Source organism: Pristiophorus japonicus, chromosome 18 (assembly GCF_044704955.1).
Source record: "Pristiophorus japonicus isolate sPriJap1 chromosome 18, sPriJap1.hap1, whole genome shotgun sequence".
NCBI lineage: Eukaryota > Metazoa > Chordata > Chondrichthyes > Pristiophoridae > Pristiophorus > Pristiophorus japonicus.
The window spans coordinates 95,696,359-95,715,084 of NC_091994.1; the positions used below are offsets into that span (position 1 = coordinate 95,696,359).

Sequence of the window (18,726 nt, forward strand, 5' to 3'; positions counted from 1 at the left end):
TAAATCCAATTGGGAATTCAGAAGAAACTTCTTTACCCAAAGCGTGGTGAGAATGTGGAACTAATGGAGTTGTAAAGCGATTGCATAGATGCATTTAAGGGGAAGCTAGATACGTACACGAGGGAGAAAGGAATTGAAGGATATGCTGATGGGGTTAGATTAAGTATTGTGGGAGGCTTGTGTGGCGCATAAACACCACCATGGACCAAATGGCGTGTTTCTCTGCTGTAAGTTTCTGGGGTGGGGCTTGAACCCACGGCCTTCTGACTGGGCGGTAAGTGTGTGAACGGAGGCAAACTGACATTGAGTTATAGGTTGTGTGCAACTCTCCAACCCCCTTATCTGCCCTCTCTGCATTCGATACGTACCACTGCAGCCACCGGAAACAAGTAGGGATGGTTGCAACATTTCTTTAGATCCATCATGATGTTTAACAGTGACACCTGATTCCCACCGCCTTTCGAATTCAGAGCCTCGAAATTCTTGGTCAAGATGAACTTGTAATACTTCCTGCGAGGGCATACACACAAATATAAGAAACCGAGAGCAAGGACAAATGGTTTGCCCCTGGATACAGATTCCCCGCTTGGTTTTTCCCAACTTACTTCTGCATGGAGCTGAGCTCCACACGGACAATCAGCTCAGTCTTGGACGGCATGTTCTTAAAAACGTCGGCCTTGAGACGCCGCAGCATGTGTGGGCCCAGTAGGTCATGGAGTTTCTTAATCTGGTCCTCCTTCGAGATGTCCGCAAACTCCTCCAAGAAACCTTCCAGGTTACTGCAACAAAACAGGAAGGGTCAGTGCTGCTGCCTCGCTCCCTGGTGCTGGGCTCCGTCTGGCTGAAGACCCATCCAACGCTAACCTCTTTCCCAAACCAGTCCCACGGCCAGAGAACTCAAACTCCCACGGCCCCTTCCCCTGCCCCCTTATTCAAAGGCAGGGTCACCAGGAGAGCCATCCGCTCGTCCTCTGGTTCACACTCGGCCCAAACCACCCCTGCCCAGCCTCTCCCTGATGGCTGCGCGCCTGGGCAGCAGTGCTGTAGTGCAACAAGGCTCCAGTGCAGCGTGCGAGGAAGTCGGTCTACAGTCACAGCCCCAACGCAGCAACTTCGCGATCCCAGTCGGGAGGAATGGGAAAAACAACATCGAGGGATTTCTCTTCCTGGTCCAGTGGGTAAAGGGCACCTCCACTGTCCGGTGTAACACGGTAAGTGAATTTCAACAAAACAGGCCTTAATAAATCGGCGTCCCACATACACCGTGCCCGATTTCCTTTCCATTGAAGCGGCGTGTATAACAGGTGTCCGATTCATCACAGCCCGTTCCCCCTCTCTCCATCACATCCCCCTCTCTCCATCACATCCCTTTACCCCTCCCCCCTCTCTCCATCACATCCCCTTACCCCTCCCCCCCTCTCTCCATCACAACCCCGTTCCCCCTCTCTCCATCGCATCCCCTTCCCCCTCTCTCCATCACATCCCCTTACCCCTCCCCCCTCTCTCCATCACATCCCCTTACCCCTCCCCCCTCTCTCCATCACATCCCCTTCCCCCTCTCTCCATCACATCCCCGTTCCGCTCCTCACCAAAGTTCACTTTACTCTCACTGAGTCACACAGACCAGGAAGGGTTGCAGAGGGTACTCCCAGTCTGTGCAGAGTCAGCTCATCTGAGTCCAGCAACAATTCCTGAGTTTTGGATCGGGAAATCCTGCTCCAGATCGCTATCCAGCAACTCCAACTGTGGATCTGGGATAAAGATCACAATTGGGTCTGGCTGTACTCTCCTCCCCACCATGGTCGAATAGCCAGCACTCACTGCCTGGGTTCACATATGAGTAATGGCCAGAGAGTCAACACCTTCAGGAAAGGAGGGGAGAAGAGGACAGAATTTGTAATAAAAAGGTGTCAGCTGTGGCTCAGTCCACTCTCCCGAGTCAGGTGTTCGTGGGTTCAATTCCCACTCCAGAGACTTAAGCACATAATCCAGGCTGACATTCCGAGTGCAGTACTGAAGGAGTGCCGCACTGTCAGAGGTGCCGTCTTTTGGATGAGATGTTAAACTGAGGACCTGTCTGCCCTCTCAGGTTGAGGTAAAAGATCACACAGCACTATTGGAAGAGGAACAGGGGCGCCCTCCCCTGTGTCCTGGACCAATAATTAGCCCTCAACCAACATCGCTAAAACAGATTATCTAGTCATTTGTCGCACAGCTGCTTGTGGGAGCTTGCTGTGCACAAATTGGCTGCTGCGTTTCGTACATTACAACAGTGACTAGACTTCAAAAGTACTGCATTGGCTGTAAAGTGCTTTGGAATGCCCGGAGGTGGTGAAAGGTATAATTTTTTTTGTTGACCAAGAAAAGGAGATGGAAATTTTAAAACAATTAAAACTTACTTGAAGCGTACAGGCGTGAGGAAGTTGAGCAGGTGGAAAAGCTCCTCCAGGTTATTCTGTAGTGGTGTCCCTGTTAGCAGCAGCTTGTAATCGATCTTGTAAGCATTTAGCACCCTGAAGTACTGAGAAATAAACAGCTTCTCACACACGGACACGCGGGACACACAGCAGCAGACAGAACCACATGACCTGTGCCTGCACTTCAGTTTATAGGTGACATGCTACTGTTATTGAGGGTCTCTCACCCCCACCCCCCACAAAGGCACCAACTAAAAATCACACAGCACAGAAGGAGGCCATTCGGCCCATCGTGCCTGTGCCAGCTCTTTGGAAGAGCGATCCAATTAGTCCCACTTATCCCGCTCTTTCCCCGTAGTCCTACAAATATTTCTCCTTCAAGTATTTATCCAATTCCGTTTTGAAAAGCCACTGTTGAATCTGCTTCCACCGCCCTGTCAGGCTGCGCTTTCCAGATCAGTAAACCTCGCTGCATAATTAAAAATCTCATCGCCCCCTCCGGTTCAATCTGTGCCCTCTGGTTACCCACCCTCCCACCACTGGAAATCGTTTCTCCTTATTTACTCTGTCAAAACCCGTCATAATTTTGAACACCTCCATTAAATCTCCTTTTAACCTTCTCTGCTCCAAGGAGAACAATCCCAGTTTCCCCAGCCTCTCCATATATTGTGTTCTACTGGGGCAGTTGAATTAGTTTTGGATTGCACGAGCAAAGAGCCAGCACAGACACAATGGCCACATCTTGTATTTATAAACCTCTGCTGTTCCAGAGTCCCCCATTTACAACAGGAATCAATTTAACTGTCAATAAACCACTCATTACTTCACCCCTTCTCCTCCTCCTCTCATTAAGTTGCCGACTATTCCTTGGATACGAGTTCCATGGACCTCCGGTACCAAGTCGCCATTCTTCACCATGAGTCTCGACAGTGAATGTCGGCAGGATATTTGGCTGTGAACACCCTCACTCTATCTCCACACATACCTCTCCGAGCAGGAGCCGCTAGATTAGGGCCCACCCCTGGCAGACAATCCTCTCCCCAAGTCTAGGGGCACCGAGACCACCACACACTTACTTTGGACTGGTTATTTTTCAGCCTGTGAGCTTCATCGACAACGAGGCACGCCCAGTCGATGGATCCCAGGATGGTCTGGTCGATGGTGATCATCTCATACGATGTGAGCAGAACGTGAAACTTTATTTGTGCCTCGCTCTGAAAACAGCAAAGGTTTTGTCCCGTCATCATCAACCCAGACACAGTGCTTACTGAGCATCATCAACCCAGACACAGTGCTTACTGAGCATCATCAACCCAGACACAGTGCTTACTGAGCATCATCAACCCAGACACAGTGCTTACTGAGCATCATCAACCCAGACACTTTGGTTACTCAGAAGGAGGGAAGAGGTCCTGGGTAACCAAATCAAACCAAGGTTCCAAGAACTAAAGACAAAGGCGTTGATTTTAGATGCACGGTAAATCACTATGGGGATTACGGACTTCTTCCATCAGCATCTCCGAGAACCTTCCTTGCTCACACCACTACCTGTTCTCAATTACAACTTCAGGAACCCACCAAGGAAGAAGAATACTTATATTTGTCTCTTTTCTTCATCTCTCATCTCCTGAAAGTGCTGGGTACAGTTTCATGGTCACCCTCCAGTTCCACACACAGACAGCCATTCCTCATGTGCCTAGACATTGAGGGCCAGCAGGCTATTCAGTCACAGAGGGCATCACAGCCAGGGCCCAGTCATGTCATCACCCAACACTTCTCAGCGGGGCTCATTGGACAGCGATGAAGAGGGGGAACCCCATCAAATTTTTATCTTCTTTGCCCATGAGCACGGAGACCCACAGCACTCCCTCAGCCCCAGGTCCCAAGCCCAGGCCCCAGGCCTCAGCCCCAGCCCCCAGGTCCCAGGTATCAGCCCCAGCCCCACGCCCCAGCCCCCAGGTCCCAGGTTCCAGCCTCCAGCCCCCAGGTATCAGCCCCAGGTCCCAGGTCCCAGCCCCCAGGTCCCAGGTATCAGCCCCTGGTCCCAGCCCGCAGGTCCCAGCCCCCAGGTATCAACCCCAAATCCCAGCCCCCAGCCCCAGGTCCCCAGTCCCAACCCCAGGTATCAGCCCCAGCCCCAGGTTCCAGCCCCCAGTCCTCAGCCCTCAGGTCCTAGGTATCAGCCCCAGGTCCCAGCCCCCAGGTCCCAAGTCCCAGGCCCCAGCTCTCAGGTCCTAGGTATCAGCCCCAGCCCCCAGCCCTCAGGTCCTAGGTATCAGCCCCAGGTCCCAGCCCCAGAAGTGCCCTGGTCTGTCGGGCTCAGTACCACAACCGATTTGCCAATGGAACCCATCAGGGAATCGATTAAATATAATCATTCACAGAGCTGAGTTTGCAAAGCTTTACAAAGCAGTCGATTCAATTGGCACCCCACCCAGCACCTCATACATTCACTCCCTCCCCCACAGGCACACTGTGGCTGCAGTGTGTACCATCTACAGAATGCATTGCAACAACTCACCAAGGCCCCTCCAAACCCACAACCTCCACCACCTAGAAGGATGGGGGCAGCAGGTGCATGGGAACACCAGCCCCTCCAAGTTCCCCTTCGAGTCACACACAACATCCTGACTTGGACATATATCAGTCGTTCCATCATTGTCGCTGGGTCAAGATCCTGGAACTCACTATCCAACAGCACTGTGGGAGTACCTTCACCACATGGACTACATCGGTTCAAGGCGGCGGCTCACCACCACCTTCTCAAGGACATCAAGGCCAACAAATGCCAGCCTTGCCAGCGACGCCCAAATCCTGAGAATTAACAAAAAAATTCTTCTCAAATAGGAGGCCAGATACTCGCCTTCATCCTGAAGGTTTTTTTCCCGCTTTTGATTACATTATCATCGAAGCAGAACTCGTTCTCACGGATGACGGATCTGCAGTCTTTATCTCCTGTGTAGGTGACCACATAGAAGTACGGCGCCCACATCATGAACTCCCGCTCCCAATTAATAATGGTGGACAACGGGGCGCTCACCAGGAAAGGCCCCTTGGAGTGGCCCTGGAGAGAATAACAACACATCCAGCTTATTAAAACTCTGTCAGTGTGACTGTAACACAGCAGTGAAATGATTCGTCCATGTTAACCATGTGACACCACAGACCAATCGGAACCCCAGCAAAAGCACATCAGGCAGCCATTTCCTATTGTCTGGAATGTCTACTCGATATTTTTAGTGTTTGGAATCAGAGCAGGCGACAAATACAGACACAGCTCGCAAATTATATCTTTAGTTTTATCAATGAGCAACACTTAGGGAAATTCACTATTAATTTAAACTTTTGTTCCAAACTACAGAATCAAGAGTTTAATATATAATAATTATTAAACGCTAAATAGAACAAGCCCAAATTATTATTTCACTAGTAAATCAGCAAAGTAGGCCAAGAGGACACAAATGCCAAGAGGACACAAATGCATGGTAAGCAGATACATCAGAAAAAACTTCTTTACTCAGTGTTAATCATCTGGAATAATCCGGAGGTAAAGAACACTTGGGTCATTCAAAGTACAATTAGACATGAAGATGGGATGTAGCAGAGAGATGGACATCGATGGGAGAGTCAATGTACTAGATGGAAGGGCTTTAAGGGGAAGTCAACATAGCAGAGGGATGAGTTTTTTTAAAACTGTCACACTAAGGAGCTCCTTTACTCCGGTCCATCCGATCGTCTGGTCACAACCCAGCCCCAAATGTCAACTCCTCACCCCAGCCCCTGCACCCGCTGCTTACCAAAACCCCTGCCCCCCCTTCCCCCATTCACCCCAGTCCCTGCCCCCCACATACCAAAACCACTGGCCCCCCTTCCCCCATTCACCCCAGTATCTGCCCCCCCTTCCCCCATTCACCCCAGTCCCTGCCCCCCGCTTACCAAAACCACTGGCCCCCCTTCCCCCATTCACCCAAGTCCCTGACCCCCGCTTATCAAAACTCCTGCCGCTGCTTGTCCCAACCCCTGTGCCCCACCACCCTGCCCCAGCTCACCCCAGCCCCTGTGCCAATCCCCTCTCCACTCGACAAACCCTAGCTCCCAGCGTTCCTCACCTCTTTGAAGAGCGAGTACAGAAACACAATGGTTTGAACTGTTTTTCCCAATCCCATCTCATCGGCCAGGATTGTGTCGGTGCCCTGTGCCCAAGAGAAGCGCAGCCAGTTCAGTCCCTCCAGCTGGTAAGCGTGCAGGCTGCCTCCTGTGATGTCGACGTAGTCCGGCTGCTTGTCAAACTTCACGGTTGGCTATCGTGAGATGGAAAAGTATATCATTATTCACATGGGAAATACAAGCCGCATAGAGGGACAAAGCTGCTTCAGGTGCAGTTAACACATAACTGGTCAGACTTACAGTATCCCAGCAGGAATCACACATTCCCCATGTCGCCAATTTCAGGAAACAGCCGGGTTTACAAAACAACTGACAAGTCTCCTCTGCTCCCTGCCTGCAAGGATTCTACTCTGTATCTAACCTGTGCTGTGCCTGCCCTGGGAGTGTTTGATGGGACAGTGTAGAGGGAGCTTTACTCTGTATCTAACCCGTGCTGTGCCTGCCCTGGGAGTGTTTGATGGGACAGTGTAGAGGGAGCTTTACTCTGTATCTAACCCGTGCTGTACCTGCCCTGGGAGTGTTTGATGGGGCAGTGTAGAGGGAGCTTTACTCTGTATCTAACCCCGTGTTGTACCTGCCCTGGGAGTGTTTGATGGGACAGTGTAGAGGAAGCTTTACTCTGTATCTAACCAGTGGTGTACCTGCCAAGGGAATGTTTGATGGGACAGTGTAGAGGGAGCTTTACTCTGTATCTAACCCGTGCTGTACCTGCCCTGGGAGTGTTTGATGGGACAGTGTAGAGGGAGCTTTACTCTGTATCTGACCCGTGCTGTGCCTGCCCTGGGAGTGTTTGATGGGACAGTGTAGAGGGAGCTTTACTCTGTATATAACCCGTGCTGTGCCTGCCCTGGGAGTGTTTGATGGGACAGTGTAGAGGGAGCTTTACTCTGTATCTAGCCCGTGCTGTACCTGCCCTGGGAGTGTTTGATGGGGCAGTGTAGAGGGAGCTTTACTCTGTAACTAATGCGTGCTGTACCTGCCCTGGGAGTGTTTGATGGGGCAGTGTAAAGGGAGCTTTACTCTGTATCTAACCCGTGCTGTACCTGCCCTGGGAATGTTTGATGGGGCAGTGTAGAGGGAGCTTTACTCTGTAACTAATGCGTGCTGTACCTGCCCTGGGAGTGTTTGATGGGGCAGTGTAGCGGGAGCTTTACTCTGTATCTAACCCGTGCTGTACCTGCCCTGGGAATGTTTGATGGGACAGTGTCGAGGGAGCTTTACTCTGTATCTGGTGATACTAAATCCAAAGCATCAGCATCAAATTGAATCATTTTTAAGGTTTTGCTTTCCCTGTACTGGGATCTGAGAACACGACTAGCCGCACCGGCACACCCTGCCCCAACCAGCGCGACTCTTCACTTACATCCACTACAGGCTGTGCCGGCGGCGGGTCGAAGGTCAACTCTCTGGTTTTCCGTCCTTTTTTGTTCAACTTCCTCACTGGTCTCATGTCTTCACCCAGAATCAGTTGCCTGCAGCATGAGAGAGGAGAAAATCAGAGCATGTGACCGGCAACACTCGGTTATTACGGGAATGTAAGAGCATCAATAAACTAACATATCCCCCTCCCCACCCCCGCCCTCGTCACCCAGCTCCCAATTTAGTCCGCACCTCTCTCTCTCTCTTTCTCTATCTCGGCTGGCCCAGTATCTTGCCCCAGAACTGAACCTTCATACAAGTCGCAAAACAGCGAAGCGTCAGTGACCCAAGTGTCTCCCTGCTTTATTCCTTTTTTTAGGATGTGGATGAAGTTTGCATGGTTACATTTTTTTTTGTTGTATAAATAGTTGAGTGCAGCTGTGTGGCTTGTAAGGCCAGTTTTAGAGCGACAGGAGTCACCTACACTTTAGCAGTTGCTTCTTCGGCAGCACCTCCCAAACCCACGACCTCCACCATCGAGAAGGACAAGGGCAGCAGATGCATGGGAACACCACCACCTCCACATTCCCCTCCAAGTCACGCACCATCCTGAATTGAACACATTGTCACTGGGTCAAAATCCTGGAACTCCTTCCCTAACAGCACTGTGGGAGCACCTGCACCACACGGACTGCAGCGGTTCAAGAAGGTGGCTCACCACCACCTTCTCAAGGGGAATTAGGGATGGGCAATAAATGAGGGCGCCCATCCAGAGAATTTTTTTTTTAAAAACACTGAGACTAGGCCTGACCTGGAAATTGTGACAGGTTCCCTTACTGAACGACACTGGTAAATCAGTCAGGGTTTTACGAAAATTTGACATCTTTCATGATCATATTCCTAGTGCTAGCCCACAGATTACAAGATTTGTCGAATTCAGTTTCACAGCTTGGGATGGTGGGATTTGACTTTGGGTCACCAGTGCAGTAACATGTCCGCCACACCGGTTAAGCTCTGTGTTCAGTTGTATTAAAGTGAACGACAGTGAAATCCTCAGCCTGGATTGAACAGGTCAATATATGGTGTCTTTTGTTTCTGTTAAGAGGCACTGACCTGTGATTCCAATACATCTCCTTCACAGTGTCATAATCTGGAATGTCAAACTCTTCGAATTCCCAGGTGGCCTGGTCATATGGCAGATCCCTCCACTTAATCAAATAGTGCAAATCACCCTTCTTATCAAAGCTGAATGAAAAGAAAGAGAATGAAAACATTTTTATTCCATTACGTCAACAGCACAGGTTAGATACAACCCCTTGCTGTACCTGCCCTGGGAGTGTTTGATGAGACAGTATAGAGGGAGCTTTACTCTGTATCTAACCCAAGCTGTACCTGCCCTGGGAATGTTTGATGAGACAATGTAGAGGGAGCTTTACTCTGTAGCTAACCCGTTCTGTACCTGCCCTGGGAGTGTTTGATGACACAGTGTAGAGGGAGCTTTACTCTGTATCTGACCCATGCTGTACCTGTCCTGGGAGTGTTTGATGGGACAGTGTAGAGGGAGCTTTACTCTGTATCTAACCTGCGCTGTACCTGCCCTGTGGGTGTTTGATGGGACAGTGGAGATATTTAAGCAGCTGGATTAGAACTCCGTTTCCAAAGACAAAGGAACAATGACCTCACTGACTACATCACCCAGTCCCTGCCTTAGTTTGGTTTTTAAAAATAATTATTCGGCAAGGAACACCTTTGAAAAATTAACCACCCCTGTGTAGCTGGATAGAGAAACTATTTCCTCTGGTGGGAGAATCCAGAACAAGGGGCATAACCTTAATACAAGAGCGAGGTCGTTCAGGGGTGATGTCCGGAAGCACATCTTCACTCAACGGGTCGTGGAAATGTGGAAAACTCTCCCCCAAAAAGCCGCTGAGGCTGGAGATCAATTGCAAATTTCAACGCTGAAATTGATAGGTTTTTGTTGGGTAAACGTATAAAAAATTATGGAACCAATGCGAGTAAGATACAAATGAGCCATGACCGAGTTGAATGTCGGAACATGCTCGAGGGGCTGAATGGCCTCCTCCTGTTCCTGTGATCGATGCCTGACCTGTGATTGATGATTCGGTGGACGATCAGCCAATCGGGTTTGATCCCGTATCGATAGTACTGCTGTTCCATCTCCGAAAACTGCGGATCGCTGGTCCTCCGCTTCTCGCTCTTTTCCTCATCATCCCCGGAGCCGTAATCAAATGGCGGAGGATCGTCCATATCATTCTTCCTTTGGAAGTTCCGGAACATTACCGTGTGGTACAGCTCCAGCTGAAATGGGCAGAGAGCAAGTCAATGTTTAAACACGCACACATGTCAATTATCACCCCCCCCCCCCCACCCACCCACCAACCCCATTCTCCCCCCATTGAATCTGTAAGTGAAGAGGAGCCAACAATGGTTACGATAACTTTTGAGTGGGAGAGGGAGTGAGCGAGTAAATGAAGTTCTGTGCCAAGAATGAGTGAGAAAAATTTCACTGTGGACCGACAACACAGCAATGCACAACAATCACGAGATTTTCATTTCTTTTCCCGCCCGACATTTTTATATGTTCACACACCTTCAAAGCAGAGATGACGTCTTATAAAAGGGAGGTGAAATATAAGCACATTCGACATGGTCACTTGGACTATAATCGGTCGCCCAAGGGGGTTGGAGAGGAATTTTCCAGATTAGTTACTCCTTGGTTAGACCACACTTGGAGCAATGTGAATAGCTCTGGTCTCCATATTATAAATAGGATATAGAGGCACACGAGAAGGTGCAAACCAGATTTGCTAGGATGATACATAACAGGTATAACCTCTCAGTTCTGGTATGTAACTATGTAATACTTGCCACCAGAGGGCACGACTGCTGGAGTCCTAATGGTCACCTGCACACACAGGGCCAGTATAAAAGGTTGGCTGCCATGTTATTTAGGCACTCTGGAGTTGTAATAAAGACAACTAAGGTCACACTAAGTTTAGCTCACAGTATTCAGCCTCGTGGAGTTCTTCTATACACAACAACTGGCGACGAGTAACAGAATACGAACCTTCACGCAACTATGGCTGCTGTTGAAATATTAGAGAGATTCGTAGAGGGTGATGATTGGGAAGCCTTCGTCGAGCGTCTCGACCAGTACTTCGTGGCCAACGAGCTGGAAGGAGACACTAATGCGGCCAAGCGCAGGGCGTTTCTCCTCACCGTCTGTGGGCCTAAAATATACGGCCTCATCAAGAATCTGCTCGCACCGACAAAACCAAAACCAACGGAGGAGGAATATAGAGAGTTGTGCACGCTGGTTCAGGACCACCTCAAGCCGAAGGAGAGTATCCTCATGGCCAGATATCGTTTTTACACGCACCATCGCTCCGGGGGCCAGGACGTGGCAGATTATGTCGCCGACCTGAGACGCCTCGCGGGACCTTGCGATTTTGGAGCTGTGTTGGGGCAAATGCTGCGGGGCATTTTCGTGCTGGGCACCAGCCACGAGGTCATACTTCGAAAGCTGCTGGCTGCCGAAACCCGAGACCTGAGCAGGGCCGTCGCGATCGGCCAGGCATGCATGGCCACGGATGATAACACCAAACAGATATCTTCTCAACATCGAAGCTCATCGGCAAGTACTGTGCATAAAATGACGTTGCTAGCAGGCCGAACTGCATATGGCAGGGCCTATACGTCTGCGGCTGCAAGACCTGTGATGACTCAGAGTCTTCCATCGGGGGCAAATGTGAATCCATTAGCACTGTGGTGGAGCTGTGAGGGTAATCGTCGGGCCCATCAATGTCGGTTCAAGCACTACGTGTGCAAAGGCTGCGCAACAATGGGGCATCTCCAGCGAATGTGCAAACGTGCGGCGACACACCACGTGGCAGAGGATGATTGATCCGGCGCGGATCACGCAGCACAGGCAACTCAACCCGAGGAAGAAGTGTATGGGGCACATACCTTCACCACCAAGAGCCCTCCTATAATGTTGAAAGTCAAATTAAATGGAGTTCTAGTATCCATGGAGTTGGACACGGGTGCGAGTCAGTCAATAATGAGCTAGAAAGCTTGAGAAACTGTGGGGCAATAAAGCACAAAGGCCCAAACTGAGTCCGATTAATGCAAAGCTGCGTACTTGCACCAAAGAGCTCATACCAGTCATTGGAAGTGCGGCAGTGAAAGTATCGTATGATGGAGCTGTGCATGACCTCTCATTGTGGATTGTTCCAGGCAATGGCCCAACGCTGTTTGGCAGAAGCTGGCTAGAAAAAAGATTAGATGGAATTGGAACGACATCAAAGCATTATCTTCAGTGAATGACCCTAGTGTGCTCAAGTGCTGAGCAAGTTTCCCTCGCTATTCGAACCAGGCATCGGCAACTTCACAGATGCCAAGGTACAGATCCATCTAGGCCCCGATGCATGGCCTGTCCATCACAAGACTCGGGCAGTCCCGTACATGATGAGGGAGAAAGTCGAGATCGAACTGGACAGACTCCAACACAAAGGAATCATATCACCAGTCGAGTTCAACGAGTGAGCCAGTCCCAAATGTTCCGGTGTTGAAAAGCGATGGCACGGTCAGAATCTGCGGAGACTACAAGGTAACGATTAACCGAGTCTCACTACAGGACCAGTACCCGCTGCCCAAGGCGGATGATCTGTTCGCAACATTAGCGAGAGGGAAGTCGTTCACCAAGTTGGATCTAACCTCCGCCTACATGACACAGGAGCTGGCTGAATCTTCAAAAAGACTGACCTGCATCAACACACACAAAGGGCTATTTATATACCACAGGTGCCCTTTCGGGATTCGCTCGGCTGCAGCCATTTTCCAGAGAAACATGGAGAGTTTGTTGAAATCTGTTCTGCGCACCATTGTGTTTCAAGGCGACATTCTGATCACTGGTCGTGACACCATCGAACATCTACACAACCTGGAAGAGGTTCTAAGTCGCCTAGACAGAGTGAGACTCAGGCTGAAATGCTCCAAGTGTGTTTTCCTGGCGCCAGAAGTCGAATTTTTGGGGAGAAAGATTGCGGCAGACAGCATCAGGCCCACGGGCTCAAAGACAGAGGCCATCAAGAATGCACCCAGACCACAGAATGTGATGGAGTTGCGTTTGTTCCTGGAACTCCTCAACTATTTTGGTAACTTTCTACCCGGGTTGAGCACGTTGTTAGAGCCTTTGCACATGTTGCTACATAAGGGCGACGACTGGGTTTGGGGCAAATCTCAAGACACAGCTTTTGAGAAGGCCAGGAACCTGCTATGTTCAAATAAGTTACTTGTACACTATGACCCATTTAAACGTTTAGTGCTAGCTTGTGACGCCTCATCGTACAAGGTCGGCTGTGTGTTACAGCAAGCCAATGTATCGGGCAAACTCCAACCAGTTGCATACCCGTCTAGAAGTCTGTCTAAGGCTGAGAGAGCCTATAATATGGTCGAGAAGAGGTGTTAGCATGTGTATATGGGGTTAAGAAAATGCACCAATATCTATTTGGACTTCGGTTTGAGCTTGAAACTGACCACAAGCCGCTCATTTCACTGTTTTCAGAGAGCAAAGGTATAAGTACCAATGCTTCGTCCTGCATCCAAAAATAGGCGCTAACATTATCCGCTTATGACTATGTTATCTGCCACAGACCAGGCAATGAAAACTGTGCCGATGCTCTCAGCCGGCTACCATTACCCACCACTGGGGTTGAAATGGCGCAGCCCACAGACTTGCTACTGGTCATGAATGCTTTTGAGAGTGAGGGGTCACCTGTCACAGCTCGCCAGAACAGGACCTGGACCAGCCTGGATCCTGTGCTATCATTAGTAAAGAGTTGCGTCCTAAACGGGAGCTGGTCGGCCGTTCCCAGGGAAATGCAAGACGAAATTAAGCCGTTTCACCGATGCAAAGATGAAATGTCCATCCAGTCGGATTCTCTTATGGGGTAATCGCATGATTTTGCCAAGAAAAGGCAGGGAAACGTTTATATGTGACCTACACAGTACTCACCCCAGGCATTGTCATGATGAAAGCAAGTGCCAGGTCACATGTTTGGTGGCCCGGCATTGAACCGGACTTGGAGTCATGCGTGCATCAGTGCAAAACTTGCTCGCAACTGAGCAATGCACCAAGGAGGGCTCGACTGAGTCTGTAGTCATGGCCCTCCAAACCGTGGTCCAGGATCCACGTAGATTTTGCCGGCCTCTTTCTAGGAAAGATGTTTTTAATAGTTGTGGACGGTTACTCCAAATGGATTGAATGCGTAATCATGTCATCCAACACGTCCACAGCCACCATTGAAAGCCTCCGGGCCATATTCACCACCGATGGCTTGCCCGACATCCTTGTCAGCAACAAAGGACCGTGTTTCACCAGCTCGTAATTCAACGAGTTTATGACCCGCAATGGCATCAAGCATGTCAGGTCTGCTCCGTTTCAGCCCGTGTCCAACGGTCAAGCAGAGTGGGCAGTCCAAACAATCAAACAGAGCATGAAACGCGTGACCCGCTCCCTGCAGACCCGCTTGTCTCGCATTCTGCTCAGTTACCAAACACGAACCCCACTCGTTCACCGGGGATCCCCCGGCAGAATTGTTAATGAAGAGAGCCCTCAAAATCAGGCTCTCCCTAGTCCACCCATATCTTAATGATCACGTGGAAACCCGGTGACACTGGCAGAACATGTACCACGATCGCACGGCTGTTTCACGTGACATTGATGTTAACGACCCTGTGTTTGTCCTGAATTACGGTCATGGTCCCAAGTGGGTTGCTGGCACTGTTTTGGCCAAGGAAAGGAATAGGGTGTTTATAATCAAACTGTTAAATGGCTAAATGTGCAGAAAGCATTTAGATCAGACCACATTGCGATTTACTGACAACCAGGAACGGCTTGAAGAGGACATCATCATCGACGATCCACCAACACACACCCAACCAGCAATCGACCTCGCTGTCAATCACGAGGATGAACCCACCGTTCCTGGCAGTCCGGTCAGACCAGTCGCAGTGCAGTGCAGCAATGGTCCGGCCAACTCACGCACACCAGGGTCTGAACTGAGACGATCAACCTGGGAGCAAAGGGCTCCGGATAGCCTCAACTTGTAAATAACTTGTACCAAAGTCTTTGGGCGGGGGGGGGGGGGGGGGGGGGGGGAGGGAGGGTTGATGTTATGTATGTAACTATGTAATACTTGCCACCAGAGGGAGTCCTAATTGTCACCTGCATACATGTACAGGGCCAGTATAAAAGGTAGGCTGCCATGTTGTTTAGGCACTCTGGAGTTGTAATAAAGACTAAGGTCACACTAAGTTTAGCTCACAGTACTCAGCCTTGGAGTTCTTCTATACATAACAATACCTATGAGGAAAGACTGAACAGGCTGCGCTCTTTTCTCTTGAAAAGAAAAAAGATCGAGAGGTGACCGGATCGAGATTTTTCAGATTATGAAAGGGTCTGATAGAGTAGACATCGAGATGTTTCCACTTGCGGTGGGACTAGAACTAGGGGCCATTAATATAAGATAGTCACTAATAAATCCAATAGGGAATTCAGGAGAAACTTTGTTACCCCGAGAGTGGATAGAATATGGAACTTGCTCGGCCGGGGGAACCATTGCCCCAGGAACAGTGTGGGCTTGTGTCATGTGCAGGGGGCTTTGTTGGACCAGCTTACCTGCAGCTCCGTGGCCCAAGAACAGTGCCAGTAGGACAGGCCCACCCACTTCACAAAGAATTCTCGCTCAGGCCGTCCTTCCAGGGCCTTGGGCTGCTCGGCATCAGGGGCTGCATCTGTCAGTCCTGAAGGGGTGCGTGGCAGTGGGGGTGAGCCCCATACCCAGTGCAAGATTCGCTGCACTTTGCCTTTTAGAGGTGTGCACTAAAAAGTAACACACACAAAGATTTACACACTTATTTTTGACGCATTAATAGGTATAACCTGGCTGACCCTTAGTGAGGACTCTCACTTCTACACACCATACCCGAACAGGGGCAGCACAGGGAGGGGTTCTACACGTGGTAACATTATCCCTTCTCCCTTACTAATCTATTCCCCCCAATTCTCTCCTCTCCTCTTCTGTTCAGTTCTGAATGCGTCGATTCCTTACTATAGTACGACCCACAGCTGCAGGCTGCTCCTTGGGACCTCACCCAGTGGCCATGTGTCGTGTGAGCATCAACAAGCTATTGGGCTCCCCGCAGCATAGACGCGCGCGCACACGCACTCACCCGCACGCGCACTGAACACACACCCGCAGCAATAAGTAGATAATTGTTCCTTTCCCAAACGCAGGCCCCATTACCCTTCTGGCTACGGTACCGGATTAGCTCCCTAGAGGTGATGAGTTCAAATCCCCCCCCACATAGCAAGTTGAATTCAGTAGGCAAGGTCCCAGCCAATACTGTATTTCATGTCAATCACAGCCCATGGTGGGCGGGGCAGTTATAGACTCACCAGGCAGCGTGGACAAATCCACTCTCCATTGGGGATCTCGGGTAGCGGGGGGTTAAGGCAGTGAATGTGATAAGAGGAAGGACAGGAGTCACAACACAGCAGCTCGCCTCCATCCTTGCAGACTCTGCAGAATTCCATGTGATCGTCATCCTCCTCCTCCACTCCATCCTCTTCCTCTTCATCTTCTTCATCCTCTTTAGCCTCCCACTGGATTCCTTCCTTTTCCTAGAGGGATTATTCGGTATACATTATACGGGGTGCATTATACCACAATCACACATTTGCACGCAGAAACAAACAGCAGCAACTCACCAAGGTAACTATATCCGTTCCGGGAAGAACAAGAGCAGTAATGTGGTGGGAGGACCATCTCCTCCAAGTCACATGCCAACCCGACTTGGACATATATCGGCCATTCCTTCGTTAACGCTAGCTCAAAATCCTGTAACTCCCTCCCTAACAGCTGTGTGGGAGCACCTTCACCACACGGACTGCAGTGGTTCAAGCCAGTGGCTCACCGCCACCTTCTCCAGGGCAATGAGGGATGGGCAGTAAATGCCGGCCTTGCCAGCGACGGCCACATCCCGAGAGCGGGTCTGAGCGAAGATGCGACAGTGGATAGATTATTCAATCATGGTGGGCATCATAATGGAATTCTGACAGGGTTAGATGAAGCGGGGTGGGAAGAGGCTCATGTGGAGCATAAACTCCGGCTTTTAAAACAAACTAATTCATGGAATGTGGGCGTCGCTGGCGATGCCAGCATTTATTGTCCATCCCTAATTGCCCTTGAACCACTCCAGTCCGTGTAGTGAAGGTACTCCCACAGTGCTGTTAGGGAGGGAGTTCCAGGATTTTGACCCAGCAACGATGAAGGAACGGTGATATATTTCTAAGTCAGGACAGTGTGTAACTTGGAGCTGGTGGTGTTCCCATGCACCTGCTGCCCTTGTCCTTCTTGGTGGTGGAGGTCGCGGGTTTGGGAAGTGCTGCTGAAGAAGCCTTGGCGAGTTGCTGCTGTGCATCTTGTAGGTGGTACACACTGCAGCCACGGTGCACTGGTGGTGGAAGGAGTGAATGTTTAAGGTGGTGGATGGGGTGCCAATCAAGCGGGCTGGTTTGTCCTGGATGGTGTCGAGCTTCTTGAGTGTTGTTGGAGCTGCACTCATCCAGGCAAGTGAAGAGTATTCCATCGCACTCCTGTAGATGGTGGAAAGGCTTTGGGGAGGCAGGAGGTGAGTCACTTGCTGCAGAATACCCAGCCTCTGACCTGCTCTTGTAGCCACAGTATTTATGTGGCTGGTCCAGTTAAGTTTCTGGTCAATGGACCGGTTTGACCGAATGGCCTATTTATGTGCGGCAAAATCCTTTATAGTTCTACACACCCACTCCTGTCCTCATCCAACATGAACATGCACACTTACTTTCCAGTCGTGGGGACACTGGAGAGTCATCAGGCGTGGGTACCCTGCAACTTTTCCCCAATTACACTGGGGCCAAATGGAAATTCACTGCTACCACCTGGGCAAGATCATCCAACACAACGTAGACCGGGGATCAAATCTGGGAACTTCCCATTCTTGTGTGGTTGACCACCACGCCGGCTGGTACATCAGTAACACCCAGTAGCATCTCCAACAAAACAGGAAGCTGACAACTTACGCAATGCAGGCAACTCCACTTTCCCTCCGGGGCCTTCTCCATCTCTGGGTCCAGGCACACCAAATGATAGGCCCGAGGACAGGTGTCACACAAAATAATCTCCCCTCCTTGCTGGCACACTTCACAGTAATCCTGATGGTCCGTCTCATACCCATCACCTTCCTCCACTGGGAATTACAAAAGAAACATGGAAATTAAGGCCTCCCAGCACACAATACAAGGAGGAGGCAAAGTCACATTCTCCAAGGACAGTTTTGTCCGTTTGTTTGGGAAATAAATATAAGCCAAGTTCTTTACTGCAGTACAGCTCCAGGGTGGAAAAGACTAGAAGAGAAGGTAAGTAGTGGTGATTCATTAATGTCGTGCTTGGGTTTTCGAAGCCTGCAGGGAAGACTGAGAGAGGTCCCGGGAGAGAAGGCTAGAGTCGGAGACAGCGCAATGAGTCATCATTTCAACACAGTGTGGACGCAGAGGAGAGAAAGAATGTGTACTTAACAAATATGTAGCACTTAATGAGTTCAAGACCAGAATCAGGGGTTTGGGTGGTCTCTATATAGAATAACCGATACCTGGGACCGGGAGTGAGTTACAGACTGGAATCGAATTGAGGGGTTCGGGGGGATTTATATATAGAATAAC

General features: G+C 50.1%; 1 protein-coding gene across 4 annotated transcripts in view; it reads right to left on the reverse strand.

The window, feature by feature from the left end:
* chd5 (chromodomain helicase DNA binding protein 5) overlaps nt 1–18,726 on the reverse strand; it is a 130,588-nt gene that overhangs the window by 65,952 nt on the left and 45,910 nt on the right. For all 4 annotated transcript variants that reach the window (XM_070860419.1, XM_070860418.1, XM_070860417.1 and 1 more), the window contains exons 8-19: nt 18,088–18,254; nt 16,426–16,650; nt 15,646–15,849; nt 10,051–10,262; nt 9,057–9,188; nt 7,948–8,056; nt 6,527–6,718; nt 5,281–5,481; nt 3,494–3,631; nt 2,400–2,521; nt 606–779; nt 369–510 (exon numbers count right to left, since the gene is read on the reverse strand). In XM_070860419.1, the coding sequence (XP_070716520.1) occupies nt 369–510; nt 606–779; nt 2,400–2,521; nt 3,494–3,631; nt 5,281–5,481; nt 6,527–6,718; nt 7,948–8,056; nt 9,057–9,188; nt 10,051–10,262; nt 15,646–15,849; nt 16,426–16,650; nt 18,088–18,254 (2,018 nt within the window). The remainder of the gene's footprint in view (nt 1–368; nt 511–605; nt 780–2,399; nt 2,522–3,493; nt 3,632–5,280; nt 5,482–6,526; nt 6,719–7,947; nt 8,057–9,056; nt 9,189–10,050; nt 10,263–15,645; nt 15,850–16,425; nt 16,651–18,087; nt 18,255–18,726) is intronic.